Consider the following 21,294-nt stretch of genomic DNA (forward strand, 5'->3'; position numbering starts at 1 on the left):
AAGCATTCATGTAGGCTCTGGAGGTCCTTCAGCTGAGCCCGGCCTGGAGGACTGTATGTACCTCCAATTTTAAACACTGGAGGTTCTTTGGTCTCAAGTCTCACTCAAATCATGTACTGTTCACTTAATTATGGCCGGCTCTCCAAAGCAGTAGTGCATTCTCCAGCTGCAACCCCAGCTGCTTATCTCTCTACTTGGAAGGTAATGGGCAGAGTTGGAAAAGGCTTTAATCCTCCCAGTGCTGAGTTTAAAAATAAAATTTTAAATTTATCCTGGTCTGGATTTGAACCAGCAACCCAGCCATAAAAGACTCCATATCCCATTCCCAATCTCATTCTGTCTCCTGCATCCCTAGCTCATAGGGTGAATTGAAAAATGGGATGTTGTTTTCATGAGTGTCATCCCTTTTTTTAATCAAAATTTGAAATTTTGATGAAAAGTGTTTGCTGGAATTTAAAAAAATAAAATATTACCACCAGCTCTACAGCAGGTCAAAAAACTAACCAAGGTACTTTATGCCATTACCGTGGTATGTGAGCGCCTCACAATCTTTAATGTATTCAGTGTCACAAACAAACAACCTGGTTTTCATTTAGACTTCAGTGAAAAGTGTCATCAGAACTGTGAAAATGGTTCTGACTGGGTGCCATTACCACAGTATCTGTGCACCTCAAACATGAACAGTTCTTTTCAGAACTCCCCTGTGAATAGGGAAGTATTATTAATTCTCATTTTGCAGATGGGGAAACTGGGGCACAGGCTTACCCAAGGTCACACAGGGAGTCTGTGGCAGAGCCAAGAATAATACCTAGATCTCCTGACTCCCAGTCTAGTGTCTTAACCACAAGACCATTCTTCTCTTTCCTTGGCATTTAACTGTATATGGTAATTCTTCAGTAATATAAGTTCTGTGTAATCATGGCTATGGTGTGATGTCTGTATGCTGACGTGCAGTTACAGTTTCAAAGCCAAAGGTATTTGACTGATGTTGTGCTGTCTTGGGCAGCTTTTACTGGCTTTTATTTAACCTCAGTTCAGGATTGCAGACATGTCTTTTGCACTGCATGCTATAATTATATTGGGTGTTATCTTCTGTTGAGTTAAATATTTCTGTGCCCTTAAACCTCAGCAACATAACTGGTTACTGAGACACCCACCAAACAGTGGTGGAATGCCTCTTGTGCTACTGTATGGAACAGATGGTCTGTTTTCATGAGATTGCAGGGACTCAAAGCAAATGTATTCTTGGGGAATTGTGCTATTTTTTTCCTTCTGTAAGTGTGAGGCAGGTGAGCTACTGTGGGTTTTTATATTATCATTTACTTTAAAATACAGCTCTTCAACTGGGGAATCTCAAAGCACTTTGGAGACCTAATCAATCAAGCCTCGCAACATCCCTGTGAAGTGCTATTGGTAGAGTTTTATAACCTTTTTCTGAACATGAGATTCTTGTGCTAATCATAGTCTGTTTTAAACAGGCGGCATTTATTAAAGAAACAATTACATCTACAGACAAACAGGCTTCTACTTAGCTTGAGCTCCAGCTTTGTCTCACCTGATTTTCACCTGTCTGGAACAGCAGAGACCTCTAGTGACTGAATAACATACAGCAAGTAAACATATAATTACAACTATCTCAAAAGGCACCTTCAGCATTCTTCTGTGTGATTAAAAGAATAAATGATTCTCTTCGGTCGAGATCCTAGGGCAAAACTCCCATCGGCCTCAGTGCGGGCAGGATCAGGGCTCATAAGGATTGAAGGATAAGACCCAGCATAGTTTTAAGGTATAATCAGCTGGGGTCAGTGTTCTGGGACAGCATGTTACCATGCAACTTGTGAAAAGGCTGCATTTATTCCACTATTAATAGTTACTTAATCTGTAGCTTTTTGGAAGGGACAATTTCCTCAGACTTATGGGAAAGCATGGACACAGTGTACTTGGATGATGCAATGGTATTTGGTTTGTTTAACACATTTTTTACAGATCTTATGAAAGCTGATGTTCACGCTGGGATTTGGGGCCCCATGTTCTTATCCAAATAGGATCACCGGACCAAATCCTCCTCTGGTGTAAATTGCTGAAGCTCCATTGACTTCAGTGAAGCAGCACCAGTTTATTGTCTCTGAGTATAGTTGAGGAATGTGTTTTTCATTTCACTCTGACTCCCCTTGTGTCTGCAGCACACAGGCCAAATCCTGCCTTGGCTGGCACAGGATGGGCCGCTCCCGGTGCACCCACTGCCACAGGAATCCTGGCTGCCCATTCACTGTCTGGCTGACATTCTTTGCCGTTCCTCTGGGGAAGGCAGCCAAGCCTCCAGGATTGTCCTGGAGCCTCCAGGACAAAGATGAATCTTCAGTTAAAGATGATGTCATGTGATGAAACTTCCGGGAATACGTCCAAACCAAAATTGGCAACCCTACTTCTAGGCAACTGCAACGTGCTCGTGCACACACTGCTGTGGCTAACCAGCATGCTAGCCGGCTGGGGGAATAGACACTGGGCCCAAGCCTCCGACTCCACCCTCTTGGGGACGTGGTGTGAGGGTTGGTTTGTGAGCCACCAGGCCGGTTCCTGTATGCTATAACAGATCCTGTCTCCCAATTGTTTGTGCCTAGGGTGGTTTGTGCCTACGCCCTCTTTGCTCCCAAACCCATGCACCAGAACAGCAAAGAATAAGATTCTAGCACATCTTCCACCCTATTGTATTCCCCATCCCTATGCATGAACTAGGACTATGGAAGAGGAGAACCACACGTGTGCATCGTGAACCTTAGCCATTTCTTGGAACCAGTCCTTTCCTGAGGCATGAAAATATACATTTAAGGAGACTTCTTTCCCCCTCCGCCTCCACCATCTCCCTCTTGGAGTAAGTGTAACCACACAGGGTCTCCTTCTGCCTGGCAGTCCTGGACAGCTGCCTGCTATAGACTGCCCATCTGGAATGGTATCTTTTTTTTTTTTTTTTTTTTTTTTGAGGAACTGTAGTGGGAATCCAGAGAGAAGTCCTGTTTTTCATAGATTCTAGGACTGGAAGGGACCTCGAGAGGTCATCGAGTCCAGTCCCCTGCCCTCATGGCATGACCAAATACGGTTTAGACCATTCCTGATAGACATGTATCTAACCTACTCTTAAATATCTCCAGAGATGGAGATTCCACAACCTCCCTAAACAATTTATTCCAGTGTTTAACCACCCTGACAGTTAGTAACTTTTTCCTAATGTCCAACCTAGACCTCCCTTGCTGCAGTTTAAGCCCATTGCTTCTTGTTCTATCCTTAGAGGCTAAGATGAACAAGTTTTCTCCCTCCTCCTTATGACCCCCTTTAGATACCTGAAAATTGCTACCATGTCCCTTCTCAGTCTTCTCATTTCCAAACTAAACAAACCCAATTCTTTCAGCCTTCCTTCATAGGTCATGTTCTCTAGACCTTTAATCATTCTTGTTGCTCCTGTTACAGCAGTTCTGTTGTTAGGGGCTCATTAGGCTAGTGCTCCATATTTTCAGAAGTGACCAGTGATTGCATGTGCCTCAGCTTTTGTGTATATTGTATGAAAATCAAGTCCCATTAAGGTTCTCATGTCGGTTGCTTCTGGAAATCTGGGCCCAGGCGGTCAAGTTTATTAGCAAGTTGGTAAGCAGCATGGCTATACCAAGGCCAAAAGTTTAAATTGTAAATAATTGCTACTTTTGCCAGTTTCGTTCATAAAGAGTGACGTTGCACCCGGGTTTTTGTATTACAGCAGCCATTGGTCAGACTGAAAGGCGGGGCCAAGATTGGAGAAGGCAGAGTGGAAGTGCTGAAGAATGGGGAATGGGGAACTGTTTGCGACGACCGATGGAACCTGATTTCGGCCAGTGTGGTCTGCCGAGAGCTGGGTTTCGGGAGCGCCCAGGAGGCTATAACAGGCGCAAGGCTTGGACAAGGTAATGAGAACGTAATGGACCATCAGCTCTGACCGCCTTCAGAGAACTCCCAAGGGATGTGAAATTAGATGAACAGGAAAGAGAAATTCAGCTGTCTTTTGAACTTCAGTAGTGTTATGGGCCAGATCCTGAGGCCCACAATTCCCATTGAAATCATTAGTATGGAGTCATTGGAAGTCACTGAGTTGCAGGAAGAGCTGGTCGGAAACTGGGATTTTCATTCTGCAGGAAATAATAAAAAATTTCTTCTGAACCAGAACAAAAAGCTGAAATTTCCCACAGAATGAAAATTCACTTAAAAAAAAATGATTTGGTCAAATAATTGTATTTTGATAAGGTAGAAACATTTCCTTTTGACTTTTTGAACTTTGAATATAATATACATATTTGTCATAGCTACATATATCAAATTATTTAATACAATATAAATTGTTTGTTACAGTTATATAATATGTATTATAGTTAAGATTTTAATATAATATAATAGCCAAAAGGAAATTTTCTTATTGAAATTAAATGAGAAAAATCAGACTCAACACATTCCTGTAAAATGTTTTGATTTTGACAAAACTGACTTTTTGATGGAAAACCATTCCATTACAAAGCTCTTGTTCCAAGTGCTCAGCAGTCAAGCTGGTTGAATTGGGGAGCAGAATTGCAACTTTTTTCACTTCATTTTTTCCCCTGTTTTATTTCAGTTGTAGGTGACATTTTGACTCTTAAAAGTCATGTTTCAGAAATGTCAGGCAGCATCATTCAGAGTGTCCTTTGGTTTGCCCAAGTGTATGGAACAAAATGATTGGAGACAGACCTTTTGTTGGCTTCATTGATTCATAAATATTTAGAGATCTGCACAAACATCAAATCCACACTTACCAGCACAAGTTTGTTCTCTGAGGCCCTATCCACACAAGTTTTGAAATAACAGTTGCTACAACTGTGTTCAAACATGGATGCGTTCTTTTCTTGCCTTCTCTATCTCCTTTCCTTATCTGTTTCCTACAAACTTTAAAAAGACATAGGCATGGGAAGCAATCGAAGTTTGATAAGGCTTGCCTTTATAGCAGGTTGTGTGAGAAATAAGCCAAATTGATCTCTATGGCCATGACTATTTGCATAGATTTAAAGGCCAGAAGGAACCACTATGATCAACTCATTTGACCTCTTGCATCATGCAGGCCAGGGGATATGGCTCAGTAACTTCCTTCACTGGAGAAAAATTATTCTTCCCTGCTATTTAAGTGAGACTATTGAGCCCAATAACTTGTGGTTGAACTAGATAGAGCACATCATTTAAAAAGAGACCCAGTTTTCATTTAACGACTTCTAGTGAGGGTGGATTTACCCGTTCCCTTGGACAGCTGTTGCAGCCGTTACTTACTCTAGTTGTTAAGAATTAAAGAATGAAAAATATCTCTTAGAAACTCACTAGGATAAATATTCTGGTGCCATTCACTACTAGAGATTGGCTCCAGCTGCAAAATATATGTCTGGATCCTAGTTTCAAACACCGTAAAACTCAGATCTGGAGTCTTGGTTCAGCCTGTTATAACCAGACATGCCAAACCCTTGGAAAAAAAGGCAGAAATTGGGCTTGTTTTTGGCTTAATTGGCTTGTGAGTTGCTTTTTGGCTAGTTTTGGCTTGTAGCTTGTTGCACGTTGTAGCTTGTTGCTTCTTATTTTTGATTGGCTCCTGGTGAGGGGGGGCAAGGGGGGGGAGAGTCAGGGGTGCACAGCAGGCCCACCACAGTCCCAGATGGCACGCCGGGGGGAATCTAGTCACATAGAGTGTTGGGGGTTCTTAGGGATTGGCTTGTTTTGGTCTTGTTTTGAAATGGGATTAGCTTGATTTTTGGCTTATTGTGGAAGTCCGGGTGCTTATTTACCACGTGAAAGTTGGCAACTGTGGTTGTAACTATAGGGGCTATTTGTACAGTCTGGAAGCAGATCTGGGTTTGGATTTCCTGCATGTGGGGATGATTGAGATCCCAGGCTTTAGTTACCTCAAAATCCAGAGAACTATCTCCCAGGCCTGCCTTTATATGCCCTAGTCCTTGCTCTCATATGGCTAGCGTCAAATCTAAAGAAATCTACCACCAAACAAAAGTGTCACTGTAAAACCAAATGAATAATTGAAACTCCTCCAGACTTTTGGTTTGGTGACGGAAAGGGAAAATTAATTACACGTATGAGAAATAGCTGGAATGTGAAAAGCTTTAAATGTGCCCTTACTGAACAAAGTGCCAAGGAGCCGGGTGGTAGGACGCAGAGTACTGCCGATGTGTATTTGACTGTGGGTATAAGGAAGCATTATCTTCATGCATAAAATGTTACTGCCACGTGGTAGGGGAGAGTGTCCTGCTCTCTCATGTTACACACCCAGAACCTGGAAACTTTTTTAGCAGTGGCTGTTCATTCCCAGTGAAATTCTTTCCTTTTATTTTAAACACTGAGCACAATGAGTCCCCAAGCTCAATTTATCTTGGCCAAAATTTCTCTCTAGGATCAATAAATCTTGATAAGTCTCCTCTCCAGAAAGTCATCTCTGCTTATTGCAGTAGGATAAGAGACTGATTTGACTGCATTTTATATGGTGTAACGGGTGATAGCTCTTAATCCCATATGCCGCACAGAGGTGTGACTCCAGCATGGGGAATCGTCCCCGATCTAGCTGAGATCTGGCTACCTTGAGTAACAACAGCAGTGAAGCCACAGCAGCAAGGGCCGTACAAACCCATCTGGAATCCTGGCTCTTTACTTGGGCGACTGGCCCGGGCTGCAATTACTTCACTGCTATTGTTATTCCAGCGAGTGAGATCAAAGCTCGCTCAGGTACATCTACACATGCTGCCGTCACACCTCTGATTGCCATGTAGAGATGCCCTGTGATAGAGGGGAGGTCAGACTAGATGATCTGGTGGTGCCTTCTGGCCTTAAACTCGATGAATGCTCAACCTCACTAAACAAGCCAAACAAAGGGTGGCTATCCCCATTTTACTGATGGGAACTGAGAGGCCGATTAAATGACTCTCCTAGGGTGTCTGTTGAAGAGCTGAGAATAGAACCCAGATCTCCTGAGTCCCAGGCCAGTGCCTTAATTACATGTCCATCAAACCCTGCTAACTCTGAGCGTTCCCTGTCCCCAAAAGCCTAGGAGAAAACATGCATCCATAGTACCCAGAAAAGTATGGTATAGTAGAATGGTATATAGGAGTCCAATAATGTACCTCTTGCTCACACAAGTAGTTCCATCAAACTTAATGAGGCCGCTTGCGTGAGTCAGATTTATAGGATCACCTCCTATGCAGCTATACGAAGTCACTCCTTTGCCCAGAAAAAATATAGCCCTGTTTTTCCATTTTATCAGCAACTTTCAGCACAGACTGTCCTGCAACATGGAAACATTCCAGTGCCAAGGGGGTCGGTCTTTGACATGCAGAGTCAGCAAAGAGACTTAACAGAGAAGGACAAAATTTGCAGGGGTGAGGTGAATCAAAGAGCCAGGTCCCTGCTCCTTTTCCCTGCCTCTTTTCTCTCTCTTCGATTATTGTTTTTCGTGTGTGTGTGTGTGTGTGTCTGTGTGTGTCTGTGTGTGTTTAGATTTTCTAGGGGGAAAGAAACTTAGGACCCAATCCATCCGACAATCTTGGGCAAGATCTAAACCATCCAGGTTCCCTGATATCTGTGACAGAGGGCAGAATTATTACATCAGTGTCACCCTCTCCAGATGTAGAGTACAGGAAGGATTTTAATATGAGAGAGAAACCAGAACAGATAGACACATTCTCTTTGGCTTCCATTGTTAGTCTCCTTTTTTTAATTTGTAAAGCCTTCCATTGGCTTCTGCAGAAGCTGGGGCCGGACTATTGGCTTCAGTGAGAGCTGTAGGCAAGCTAGGAATGTAGGGTCATAGAATTTTAGGAGCTCAAGATAGAAATGCCTTTTGGATGATCTAGCCTGTATGGTGGTCTAGTGCTTCATGCAGTCTAGCTGGTATAACATTAAGTGCATTCCCTTCCCTGGACCTCATACTAACTACACCCTTTGGGAAGGGTTCGGAAGTGCAGCACACATAAATGTTGTCCTTATACCATCTGACGTATATGAAACGTCTCGTTCCAATAAAAATATTACAAGCAGGGGGAGGGAAGGCTTGCAATTTCCGTTATAATTAGGACCTTACTGGAGAGCTCTGTTTTCTGTGTGTTCCGCTCAGTACATGTGTTAATTACAGAGTCCCACCTGGAGGCATTGCAACATGCACTGAAAAAGGGTTTTTCTGTTGGACAAAATTCCCCCCCCCCTCCCCCCCCCCCCCCGGGTTTTCTAATCTACAGTGTTGTCAAAGGCTTCAGAAACCTTGGGGACATGGGAGTTGGCTTGAGTGGGGAGCAATGCATGGTGGGTAAAATTCAGTCAAATGGGGGATCCTACTGAGAGCTGTGTGAAATATTTGCATTAAGCCCCTCCAGTCCGAAACTCTTCAGACTCCAGAATGGGTGCAATTGTTGATGAGATCAAACTGTAATTTCTTCTTGAGCTATTTCACAGAGGGCAGAACACTTGTGTCAATTTCACCTTCTGCAGATGTAGATTACAAGGATTTTAATGTGATAAAGTAGTAAAAACCGGCACAAATACATTTCCCCCTTTACCTCCATCGTTGTTTTCCCTTTTTAAAAAATCTAATCCTATGCCCTCTTGAAACAGCAAAATACAGAGTTCTGAGTATCGGGAAAGAGAACTATCTGGATATCAAGTCAGGTGATTTAATTGGCCCTTTCCATCTTTCGTCCCTGTGATTGCTCTGAGAGAAGAAAGGAGCAGTGAATAGAAACATGCTTCTGGATTCTGCTACTGACCCCCTCTTTACTGGTCTCTGCTGTGACTCAGCAGAAGTCTGAACAGGTGGCAAGTCCTCCAGATGGATCGTTGAACCACAGCGATTTATGCACATCTGAGCCAAAGGTGTTCCCGCCTCTACTTTCTGGCTAGCACTTAAATTTAGTAGAAGGGTGGGGGTAGGAGCTTTCCAAGAAAGAGTTCCTACCGCTGCTGGTAAACTGGTTACCCGCCTCTGCATTCCTTAGTCAGCCCTTTCCTTTGAGGCTCAGGTTAAAAGGAATAGCTATGGAGATGGGTAAGCTTATTCTTTAATGAGGCCCAAACAAGGATGGCCTTGTGGTTAAGGCATTGGACTGTGAGTCAGGAGATCTGTAGTTCCCAGCTTCCTGCCACAGACTCCCTGGGTGACCTTGGGCAAGTCCTTTAATTGCTCTTTCTCAATTCTCCAGCTGTAAGATGAGGATGATAATATTGCCTTTGTCTGGTCCTTAAAGATTCCACATTCTTCAGGGCAGGGACTTTTTCTTACTGGTTATATGTGGAGCTTAATGGGGCCCTGATTTGAGTTGGGTCCTACTGTAATAAAACCAGCAACGGGGAATAAGAAATCAACTGTGGCGGTCGATAGTGGTGACACAAGCATTGCCGTTCTCCCCCAGGTTTGCCCACTTGCTAGTACGTGCTCTCAGGACATCTTCAGTTTTTCCAAGGTGATGGTTACAAATGGAGCAGCCTGGCGCCCATTGCTGTGTGCTAGACGTATATTAAAAGACAGGGATGACTTTGGAGTGCTTGCCATTTCCGACATCTGCGCCTCTTAACATCCACCTCAAAGGATAAGGGCTGACTAAAGAGGTGGGGGAAGGTAACTTGTGGTTAGTAACAGTGGGTGGACTCCTTCAGCAAAGAGTGGCTGGAACACCTCTGGGTCAGATGTGCATAGCTGTCTGTGGACTATACTGAAATGATTCATCTGAAGAACGTGCCACCTGCCAGTTGTTTGGCTCCTGCTGTGTTGAGAGAGAGAGAGAGAGAGAGAGAGAGGAAGACTCCATAGCAAAGTTCAGAAGTGTTTGTCTTTTCGCTCTCTTCTCATAGACAATCACAGGAATTAGAGATCTGTCAGAGACATGGGCCTGGTCTACACTAGGACTTTAATTCGGATTTAGCTGCGTTAATCCGAATTAACCCTTCACCCGTCCACACTACAGAGCCAGTTAATTCGAATTAAAGGGCACTTAAAATCGATTTCTGTACTCCACCTCGACGAGCGGAGTAGCGCCTAAATCGATTTTGTTAATTCGAATTAAGGTTAGTGTGGCCGCACACCACCGAATTACTGTGTTTAAGTTAATGGGGTAGTGTGGCCGCACACCACCGAATTAATGTGGTTAAAAACCGAATTAAGGTGCTTAGTGTGGCCGCGCACAATCGAATTTATACAACCTGTTTCCCAAATTCGAATTATCTAAATTCGGATTAATCCTGTAGTGTAGACATACCCTAAGATGAGACCTAATATGTGGGGCAGATTATCCCACATCTGCTACTACAAGATTCTGACACCTGTTGGTGGTCACTATCAGACAGAGGCTACTGAACTGCATAGATCTCAGGTCTGATCCAGTAGGCCAAGTCCTAGGAGATGGAAAAGACCTACTGGATTATCTGATGCCATCCACCAAGAGCAGGGGAAAACCTCTATCCCTGACCAGCTATTGAACCCAGGTCCTGGATATGAGAGTAACCACTAGGGAGCATTGTGTGTTCGTGCTTTTCCGCTGTCTCTTGCTGAAGAATGATGTTGCATTACTTGGTGCAAGATGCAGCTCTGTGCAGTCATTTGTCATGCTAGGAACCACACTGTTTCAAGTGCCATTGGATCAACTATTGATTACCTGTGGGTATTTTAGTATTCTCTGCAGGTCAAGTAGAGGAGAAATTTGAACATACGCCTATCCCCAGGCCTAGACAATATGGTGACTCCTGCTATAGAAATGCCTAGAGATAGTTCAAATGATGATAATTGAAGATCAGTCTCACAATCCTTGTTAATGTTGGTGCTCTTGGAATCTTGGGCTGCACACCTGTATTTGAGATTACTTGTTTGGCTGAGTTTTTATAAGGATCTGCATACTTTGTTTTCTTGCCCTGGCACATGTATATATGTCCTGTGATGGGGCAAGGCCAGATGGCTACAGTAAAGTAGTGAGGAACAGATATGTTAGCCCCAGGCTAAACAAATCCCTGGTACCATGGTAACCAAATGGCAGTTGCTCCAGGTTAATCAAGACACCTGGGGCCAATTAAGATCCTTCTAGAAGGCAGTGGAGACAGCTAGATTGATTGAGACACCTGAAGCCAATCAAGGGCTGGCTTGAACTAGTTAAAAGTCTCCCAGTTAGTCAGTGAGGTGTGGGTGCCAGAAGCTATAGGAGGGAGCTGTGCTGCTGGAGGAATGAAGCAGTACAAATCCATATCAGGTGCAAGGAAGGAGGCCCTGAGGTAACGGTGAAGGAGATATTGAGTGGGGGCTGCTGTGGGGAAGTGGTCCAGGGAATTGTACACGTCCTATTTCCAAAGTCAGCTTCCATAGCTGCTAATTTTAGGGTCCCTGGGCTGGAGCCCGGAGTAGAGGGTGGGCCCAGGCTTCCCTCTCCCCTCCCTGATTAATCACTGAGACTGGGAGACAACAGAGACTGTGCGAGGGAGGGCTGCTTCTCCTCACCTCCCTTGTTGGCTTATGATGAAAATGGCTCAGTAAGCTGTGACCCCTTGCCTCTAGAGAGAGAAGGGCTATGTGGAGGGTCACAGTGAGCCTCTGAGGCTAGCAAAATCTGCCAGGAAACGCAGGACCCACGGAGTCAAGGACAGTACTTTGTCACAGTCCCCACTTAAAATGTCAGGGCTTGATCAACTGCAGATTCCTGTCCGATAAAACCAGGACCAAAAAACTGGGTCATATTTTTAAAATTTCTCCAGCTGAAGTTTGTAAATTACAGAGCAATGGAAACTTGGCTTTTCTTTTATTACTGGCACATTTGAAAATCTTAGACTACTGGAAATAATTTCTTAACAGTAAAAACAAGCAGGAAGATGACCTTAGCAGAAATCAACTGAAGTCCTTTCGGGCTGGTGTGTTGAATGCTGGATTCCATGTTGATCATTTGCAATAATATAAACTTTTACTGATTTCAGCTTCCCTCTCCGTGGGGGGCTGTCAGGAAAATGACCATTCTGTATTTCTTTCTCTTAAAGGAATGGGTCCCATTCACCTAAATGAAATAGACTGTACCGGGTTTGAAAAATCCATCACGGACTGCAAGTTCAACACAGAGTCACTGACTTGTAACCATGAAGAAGATGCTGCTGTAAGGTGCAATGTTCCAGCCATGGGTTTCCAGAATCAGGTGAGAAGTCAAATTATGTGGATGTAACAAGAATACAATGTGTTTAGTATATCTCTCTCTCTCTCTCTCTTCCCCCCCCCCCCACTTATATGGCCATCTTCACTATCGTAGCCGAGTACCTATTATGATCTCAAAGTGTTTGTGGGAATAGTCACCCAAAGGAAGTGGTGGAAGCCCCATCAGTTGAGACATAAAACTAGGCCAGCTAAAAAACTATGAAATGCACAGTTGGGCATAATCCCTGTGTTAACAATGAGAGGGACATGGGGTAATGCTTTCAAAAGTGCCTAAGTCCCATTTTCAATAGTGACTTAGGGCCAGATTTTAAAGGGATTTAGGCACCTAACATTGCAGCTAGGTGCCTAGTGGGATTTTTCAAAAGCATTTCGGTGCCTAACTCCTATTGATTTCAATTGGAAGTAGGCACCTAGGTGCCCAGTGAGATTTTTCAAAAGCACTTATCTGCATCTTCAGGTATCTAAATACATTTGAAAATCTGGCCGTTAGGCACTTAGGCACCTACATCTCAGTGAAAGGCAATAGGTGCCTAGATCACTTTTTGACAATGGGATTTGGGAGCTGATGTCATTTAAATGCTTCTGAAACTTTTATCCCAGATGATTTAATAGGTCTGTTTGTGCCTCTAGTATATCATAGAATCCTAGAAATGTCAAGCTGGAAGGGACCTGGAGAGGTCATCAAGTCCAGCCCCTTGCGCTGAGGCAGGACCAAGTAAACCTAGAGCATCCCTGACAGGTGTTTGTCCAACCTGTTCTTAGAAACCTCCTGTGAGGGGATTCCACCACCTCCCTGGGCAGCCTGTTCCAGAGCTTAACTGTCCTTAGAGTTAGACATTTTTTCCTAATATCTGACCTAAATCTCCCTTGCTGAAGAGTAAGCCCATTGCTTCTTGTCTTACCTTCAGTGGACATGACAACAATTGATCGCCGTCCTCTTTGTAACAGCCCTTAACATATTGGAAGACTGTTAGCAGGTCCCCCCTTCAGTCTTCTTTTCTCAAGACTAAACATGCCCAGGTCTTTTAACCTTTCTTCACAGGTCAGGTTTTCTAAACCTTGTCTGGTTTTTGTTGGTCTCCTCTGGACTCAATATATAGAATTATAATTCACTGAAACAAAAGGAAGTACAGTGTACAAAGTAGCCTATCCAGCTTTGCAATAGATTTAAGTCAAGCAGAGCTAAAATCATTATTGCTTAAATATTAACCCCATCACCCTTGACTTCTGCTAGCACAACACACATAACCCTCAGTTAAGCTGTTGATGGGAAAGCAGTTTTTAAAGACTCTAACCTGGGGTACCTACTGTCATTTAGTCTAGTAGTTTGTGGAGGCGGGATAGATCTTTAATGCTCCAAATCAGCCTGCACAGGATATAATCCATCTTTTATGTCCCGCTATCTTTGTACAAGGCATATGTCCTAAAACAATGTTCTTCTAAAACTAGACTGGAGGCTAGGAGAGGAAATATAGAATAAGTTTTGCCGAGAAATGCTAATACATGGCATGGTTGTCTCAAGGGAAAACAAAGCGTTCTATGACTTTAATGAGCTGCCGTGTGTCAGAGATTATGCAGTTAAGATTGAAGCCATGTGATCGCTGGCCTCAAGATAATATTTGTATTTCACATTTCTGAAAGACAAAATACTGGAACTACTTGTTACTTTGGAGCTGCAATCAAATAGCTTTTGGAAGAGGAACCAAATGGTTTTCCTGGGGCTATGTTTTTCCAGTCCCGAAAAATATTCTGGGGAAATAACTGGTTTTGGCAACTGTGCCTTCTAAAGAAAATCCTGCCCCGGACATGCTGTGTCTCAAAGTAAGCCTTGTGTGTCTCATTCTGGCGTTGCACCTGCTCAGGAGGAACGTTCTGCTACTTTGTGTCTGTGTCAAATGAGCCAAAGGTGAAATGAACCTCTCAGCTGTCTTATTTATTATTATTTTGTGACCTATCTGCTCAGTGCTTAATAAATATTAATAATTCCAGCATGTCCTGCAGTTTGTGTAGGCCCCTGCTTAGCATGATGAGACATTATTTATTACTTCCATTATAGCCGTGCCTAAAGTCCCCAACCCAAACTTAGGCCCTGTTGTGCTAGGTGCTGTACAAACACATAGTGAGAGACAGGCCCTGCCAAGAGGCACTCACTATCCAATCTAATAACACAAGACAATAGTAATCTTAACATGAGTTTGAAAGGGATAGAAAGCCTCCTGTTTCAGGGCTTAAACTGACCTTAGAGAAAACTTTCCCTGGGGAGCCTGTTACCCTAAAACTGTCTACTGCCCAGTGTCTTGCACCTGCTTCAGTCGGTAGCAGCCACTGTCAGAGACAGGATACTGGACTAGATGGGTCTGATCCAAACAGGTAAAGCCTATGTCCCTAAGGGCTGGAGAAGGACGTATTATCATCCCCACTTTACAGCTGTAGAACTGAATTGACTTGCGCCAGGTCACATGTGGAGTCGGTGGCAGAACCAGGAATTGAACCTGATCTCCTGAGTCCCAGTCCAGTGCCTTAACCCTAAAACCACAGCGAGACTAGAAGGATCTGAACTCTTCCCTCGCCAGCTGCTGTAGCTTCATTGCAAACTGTCCCACGTGCCACCAGCTGGGATGGTCCTTTTATAAATCACTCACTTAGATGCGAGTGGAGAATGTGTTTTGCTGCCCACATCTGCGAGCCTGTCTGTTCAGACGTGGAACTAGGTCAGTTGGGAAATTCCTGGCAGATGCTTTCAGAGAGCTGATGAGATGATTCCTCTCTTTCCTTGATCATCTGCAGCTGCGTCTGAGCGGTGGCCGTAACCCCTACGAGGGCCGGGTCGAAGTCCTGATGCAGCGCAATGGCACTCTGAAGTGGGGGACTGTCTGCAGCCAGAACTGGAGCACCGTGGAAGCCATGGTGGTGTGTCGCCAGCTAGGCCTCGGCTTCGCCAGCCACGCCTTTCAGGTACGTCTCCTCTCTGTGGCGTGCGCTCTGGGCAGAGAGGAGCGAGGTGACCTTTTGCCCCAGCCCTGTGTTTATCCACAGAGCAGGTACCACACAGGCAGCATCCGGGCACGCTCCCCCCACACGCTGCCCTACCCACATACCTCAACCCTGGGCTAGCAGGAGCACCTGTGAGGTGTGTGGATAGGGCCCACTCTATCCTTGTCCTCCCTGCTGAGCCTGCCAGATGCAATGGTGGTGTAGGTGATGGGGGGAGGTGTTGGTGATGGGGGGAGGAGGGTTATCCACCAGGCTGTGTGGGGAGCCTCACTGTTCCACACACAACCCCCAAGCGTCAATCACAGGGTAATGGTTTTGCTCACAAGTGCAGAGATTCCCTGGAGCCATCCAGCCCCTTAGCTCCCAGCAGTTGGTCCCATGGGCCTGTCATGTACGCCCTTCAGCCAACGAGCCAGGACTGTACTTCCGACAGCACTAAGGCTTCCTGAGGGCGCCGAGGGAGTTTCTTTAAATCCCAAGGGGAACTCTTTGATCTAGATGGCCCCTTTACTCTGGGCTGACACCAGTTATGCTCTGCAAGTAGGTTCCTACCTCTGTCCGTCACCGTCCAAAACAAATGCACAAGCTCCTCGAATGCCCTCTGCAGGAATGCACTGCTCACAGCCTCCATCCCACGGTGAATCCAAAATGATCTGGTCTAGCCTTGGGTGCATCATGCACTACAAAGTATATCATGGCTGATAGGTGCAGGACAGGGCTGCCACCATAGTAGGCACCAGAGTAGCCATGATATCACTTGCCCTAGGGCAGAAATGGCAGGGCTGCCAAGGAAAATAAACCGTCTGGAAACTTGCATCTCAAGGCTGCAGCTCCTAACCCCTTTTCTGCTGGTTTCTGTTGTCAACTTCCATCCTAAGGGACCCCCACAGCACTTTGACTGACAGAGACTATCTATAGGATCAGTTTCTCTGCCCTGCACTTCCAGGCTAGAATGTGGCAGCAGCTTAGCAGGCCGCAGGAATGCTGCAGAACCGCTTAGGACAGGGAGCAGAGAGTTACCCTGTCCAACCGAAATGGCAGTAGGAGCCTAGGGAGGCAGAATGCAACCTCTATAAAGGAAGCTGGACAGGCCATACAGCTAGTGAACGGGGCAGAAACGGAGGCCTGTCCCAAGAGAGACCCTTGTCCAGAGCTGAGGCAAACATGTCAAGCTTTTCAGGGAAGGGGACCGTCTCGCTGTGTGTGCGCCGTGCCTAGCACAATGGGGCCCTGATCTTGCTTCACCATAATAAACACAATACAAAATAATACCAGCTGCCTTCCTGGGCTTGTTTAATGTGAGTAAAGAGTGAGGCCTTAAAATGACTAATAGCTCCTGCATCCTGCCGGGGATTGGGTAGCTCGCTCTGAAGATAGGCGAGACGATAGGCAAAACCTGAATGCCGCTCTGAGGTAGGTGAGTTATTGTCTCTGTGTAATAAACGACTCCATCAGGGATCTCCATGGAGAATGTTAAATGTTAGGCCCAGTGAACATGGCAGACTCTAGACAACGTCACATTGTAGAGCAACCAACAGGGCCGGAGATGGAGTGTATAGGTCCTTGGAAGACCATTGAGATTAAATAGCTGTCATCTAAGCGGGAGGCCCAGACCACCCACCTTCTGGCATAGAGGGGCCCAGGGCCCCTGGCAATCCAAACGTAATTCCTATACAAAGCTTTTGAGGGAGCCGGCCAAAGCTGCACAATGCTCCTATGTTAATGTAGCCAGAGACCCTGCAAAGAAGCTTTTCCCCCAGCCTCTCCTTACCTGGCAGCAGTTCTACTGGACCGGGAGGCCTTACTGCACTCCCTTAGGATCCAGTTCCTCCTTCAGGGGCTTGCCCATGCAGCCACTTCTTCCCCGGTGTCTTCAGGAATCCACTTGATAGGCCGACTACCCTCTCCAGCCACCTGGCCTGCCCCTCTGTGCTTTGAGGGGAAGGCTGAGTTGCTGTTCCCCTCCTTTGGTATGTTGAGGCTGCCATGGTTGTTCCACCAGCCCACCTTTGGGATGAGTAGCCTGGCGGAGATGCCACTAACCTCATGGCCTTCGGGCTCTTCTGGTTCTCGTCATGCCCTAAACTGGCGGCCTGTAGCCTGAGCCATGATGCCTCCAGGCAATGATTTCCCGCCACTGTAGGCCTTCAGGTTGATGGGGATCCTCCCTCCCCCATGTCCTAGCACTGGTCAGAAGGGCCTAATTCTTCAGGGATTGGGGTGGGAGGTGGGGGTATTGGTGTCATTTCTCTCACGCCGGGCTTTGAATTCACAGCTAGTTTAGCAACCCACCCTCACAAGCCGCTGCTTTGCTTCTTTTAGTTTATTTTCTTGTGCAGCTGCCAAGCTAGCGTACAAGAGCCCAGGGCAGCTGCATCCATCTAACACCGTCCTTCCCAGTCGCCCGGCTCTATAGGCCGGCGTGAAACAAGATATTTTCCTTTAGCAGGGGCCGCGGGTATTTAGAATAGAAAAGACCCTTATGTGGGACCAGGGTGCATTATACCCATGAACATAAAGCAACACTGTGGGGAACAGGGGCTAGCTGTGTGTGCACAGGGCATTGCTAACAGGGTTAATGAGACAGTGTGTTGCAACAGCAGCAATGGTACAGACCGTTCCTTCTCTACCTGAAACGCATTCCCAGCTCTGACACTTTCACATAGATCAGCATAAAGTGATTTTTTTACTTCACCCCTTGCAGCTGCAACCAATGTCGGGTTCTTAGCCAGGAGGAACAAGTCTTGGGACTACTAGAGAGGGCAATGCACAGTGGGGAACAATCCTGCATTGGTCCACCAGGGAAACCATCTGGATGGGACCTAAGAGGGGTTTTGCATTGCTTTCTTCTGATTTATATAGTCACAATTAATTTGGGGTTCATGTGGATACAATTAATCCACTATACTCTGTGCCCTCTTCATCTGCAGATCTCCAAGCCCTCCCCAAACGGTATTATAGTAGCAAGATCAGGGCCCCACAGTGCTGTACATACCCACAGTAAGAGACAGTCCCCGGCCCTGAAGACCTTACAATTTTAATAGGAAAGACCGATAAAAGCAGGGAAGAGGGAATGTTATCTGCATTTTACAGGTGGGGCACTAAGACAGAGGGAGATTGTGACTTGCTCAAGGTCAAACAGGAAGTTGGTGGCAGAACCAGAAACTGAATCTAGATCCTTTGCGATCCAAATGAGGGCTATAGGTGTTAGTGGTTTAAGAGACAGGATGGTCTAAGTCTCATAACGGCCCTGTGAGGTTGTTAAATATAACAATATCGGTTTTAGATAAGCTGAGCACAGAAAGGCTAAGTGGCTTGCCCGTAGTTACACAGAGGCAGAGCTGGGAATAGGTGGAGGGATGAGATCTTCAGAGCCGGTCAGGGGATTTAATAACACATCTTCCATTAATTTTAAATCCTGTGAACTGCTTTGAAAATCTCAGCTCAGGAATCCTGGGTCCTAGACTCCAGCTCTAACCAGTAGAGATGTTCCTCTCCTTGTCTAGCTCTCAGCAGACACTACTTCACAATTTCTGGGTACAGCATGCCACCCTTTCAGACTATGCCACTGAACCATTTTCTACCCTTGGAGTTGAGGACTTGAGGATCTGGTCAGTTTGTTTCTGACAGGAAAACTTTTGCTTCTAAACATTCCCTCTTGTTTATTATCTTCTGGGTTTTCCAAATCCTGACCTCGCCAGGGTCTGAATCCAGCTGACCACATCTCTGCCTCACACCAGGCCAGTCTGGCCGTTAATTCTCTATCTCTGGTGTTAGTCATGCAACAGCATTCTGGTCTCATGCTGGAGCATCCTGCTGTCCCTCCCTGATACAGATGTTGCAAGGCAGACATGATTTATTCGCCGGGCACCCATCCTAACGTGGCAGTGTATCTGCCCATCCCAACAGACCGAGAGGATGAATTCATAAACTGGATGGGTCGGGCTGGGTGGAGACGTGGATGTAGAGTTGGACTACAGCAAAGTGGAATTTAAACATATCCAAAACCTAGGAGAGATGTGTTTTAACCACGTTTAACTGTGACCCGTGCTCAGCACAAAGAACTCCGAGTCTGGACTCCTGGGTTCTACTCCTGCTCTGGGAGGGAAATGTCGTCATCTGCCTTAGAGCGGGGGACTGGGAGTCAGAACCCCTGATTTCTATTCTCTGCAACTGTCATGTGGCCTTTGGCAAGTCATTTAACCTCCGTTAAATTGTGCCTCCGTTTCCCTACCTATACAGTGCAGATAATACCTCCCAGGCAGTTGTGAAGATTAACTAGTTAAAAGGCCATAGAGTGCTTTTTGCAGATGCAAAGTGCTTAGTATTATCATAAGACAGACATCTGATTGTCTCAGATACCCCAGTGGCTTCAGTACATCCACAAAAGGCAGGATGCACCATTTTCTAAAATATCTATTAGGAACAATTCCAGCTCATTTTATATAGACTACTACAACTTTGCTCTATTTAAATTGCATGGATTGAAGCCCAAGGGAGTTAGTTAAGGATGGTGTGGTACAACACCCATGTCACCAGGGCTGACTGCATACTTTGTGTACAAATATATACACTTGCTACAGAGTTCAGCTGACTTAGGACAGTAAAAAAATCCCAGCAGCAAGTCAAACAAGGAGATCGTGTACCCTTGTCAGGGCAACTCGCTGATAACCAGTTAATGAAGATCCCAATCTCTGACCAGCTTGAAAAGCCCTAGCAAGCCTCCTAATCTAGGAATCCACATGATAATACATTTACAGATAAAGCTGTGGCACCAGAATGTCTGTGAATATTGTTAGATCTATTTTGCTACTATTTCCTCCTTTTTAAAATGGGGGGGGGGGCTTTTTAAAACAGTTTTCCTCCTGCTAAATGGGCACAAATTCTCCTTTCACTCCCTGTATAGTAACTTATATTTTTGTTGCTTCCTGCCTCCCTGCACAGCAGTGGCTGGCCAGACACTCTGGGGAGCCTGGTACCCCTATGAAAAAGGAATTCCCATCCAGCTCATTAAACTGGAAGTGGCTCCAGGCTAATTTAATGTGCAGAAAGGCTGATGAATTGCAAAACTCAGCTTGTGCAATTGTAAGCCGAGCTCCAGGAGATCTCTACATGCCAGGTGGCCCATGGCTGAATTAGCACAGAAGCAAGGCCTTCCCATATGGTAGCCCAGAACACTAACCGCTTAGTTACAGAGTTTGCTCCCAAGGGTAGTGGTATCTCCTTAGCCCGGGTCTACACTCGTGGGGGGGAGGGGTCAACCTAAGATACGCAACTTTAGGGTTACCATATGTCCGGATTTCCCCGGACATGTCCGGCTTTTTGGTACTCAAATCCCCGTCCGGGGGGAATTGCCAAAAAGCCGAACATGTCCGGGGAAATAGGAAGGCAGCATAAGCCAGGGTCCGCCCGGCCCCAGCACGACCCGCAGGGTCCGCAGCGCAGCCCAGCCGCCCAGCTACATTGTAGCGAGCTCAGGCGGGGGAAGCGGGGGCGCAGCCGCAGAAGGCGGCAAAGGGGCCGCTGCTGCCCCTGGAGGCTGGGCGGACCGCGCGCCCCAGCCGAGCCCGCAGGACCACGGGGAGGCCAGGTTCAGCCAGCGGCTTGGGCTTCCCTCACGGGCGGGGACTCCCCGGCCACTGGGGGACCCTTCCTGCGGCCCCGTCACCCCGCGCGGCAGGAAGGAGGCTGCGGGGCGGGGCGGGGAGTGCGGCGTGTGCTGGGGCTGCAGGGACCCGCGCTGCCCCGTTCACTGCTGAGCGTCTGAAGCCCCTGCCAGGCAGAGGCTGCCAGGTGAGCGGGGGAGCAGGGCAGGCGGGGGGGTGCAGAGGCTGCAGGGCGAGGAGGAGCAGGGCAGGCAGGGGCATAGAGGCTGCAGGGGCAGGGGGGCGCAGGGGTAGGGCAGATGGGGGGCGCAGAGGCTGCAGGGGCGGGGGGTGCCGGGGCTGCAGGGCAAGTGGGGAGCAGGGGGCAAGAGGCTGCAGGGGCGGGGGGGTGCAGGGGCTGCAGGGCGAGGAGGAGCAGGGCAGGCAGGGGTAGGGGGCGCAGGGGCAGGGCAGGCGCAGGGGTGCAGAGGCTGCAGGGCGAGGAGGAGC

At 46.6% G+C, this 21,294-nt stretch overlaps 1 protein-coding gene across 2 annotated transcripts in view; it reads left to right on the forward strand.

Moving 5' to 3' along the window:
* Nucleotides 1-21,294, forward strand: part of LOXL2 (lysyl oxidase like 2) — a 91,799-nt gene that overhangs the window by 57,629 nt on the left and 12,876 nt on the right. For both annotated transcript variants that reach the window (XM_024213513.2, XM_024213514.2), the window contains 3 exons: nt 3,749-3,932; nt 12,037-12,188; nt 14,993-15,160. In XM_024213513.2, coding sequence (XP_024069281.1) covers nt 3,749-3,932; nt 12,037-12,188; nt 14,993-15,160 — 504 coding nt within the window. The remainder of the gene's footprint in view (nt 1-3,748; nt 3,933-12,036; nt 12,189-14,992; nt 15,161-21,294) is intronic.

Source organism: Terrapene carolina, unplaced genomic scaffold, assembly GCF_002925995.2.
Source record: "Terrapene carolina triunguis isolate 2854851 unplaced genomic scaffold, T_m_triunguis-2.0 Scaffold53, whole genome shotgun sequence".
In the NCBI taxonomy this organism is placed as follows: Eukaryota; Metazoa; Chordata; order Testudines; family Emydidae; genus Terrapene; species Terrapene triunguis.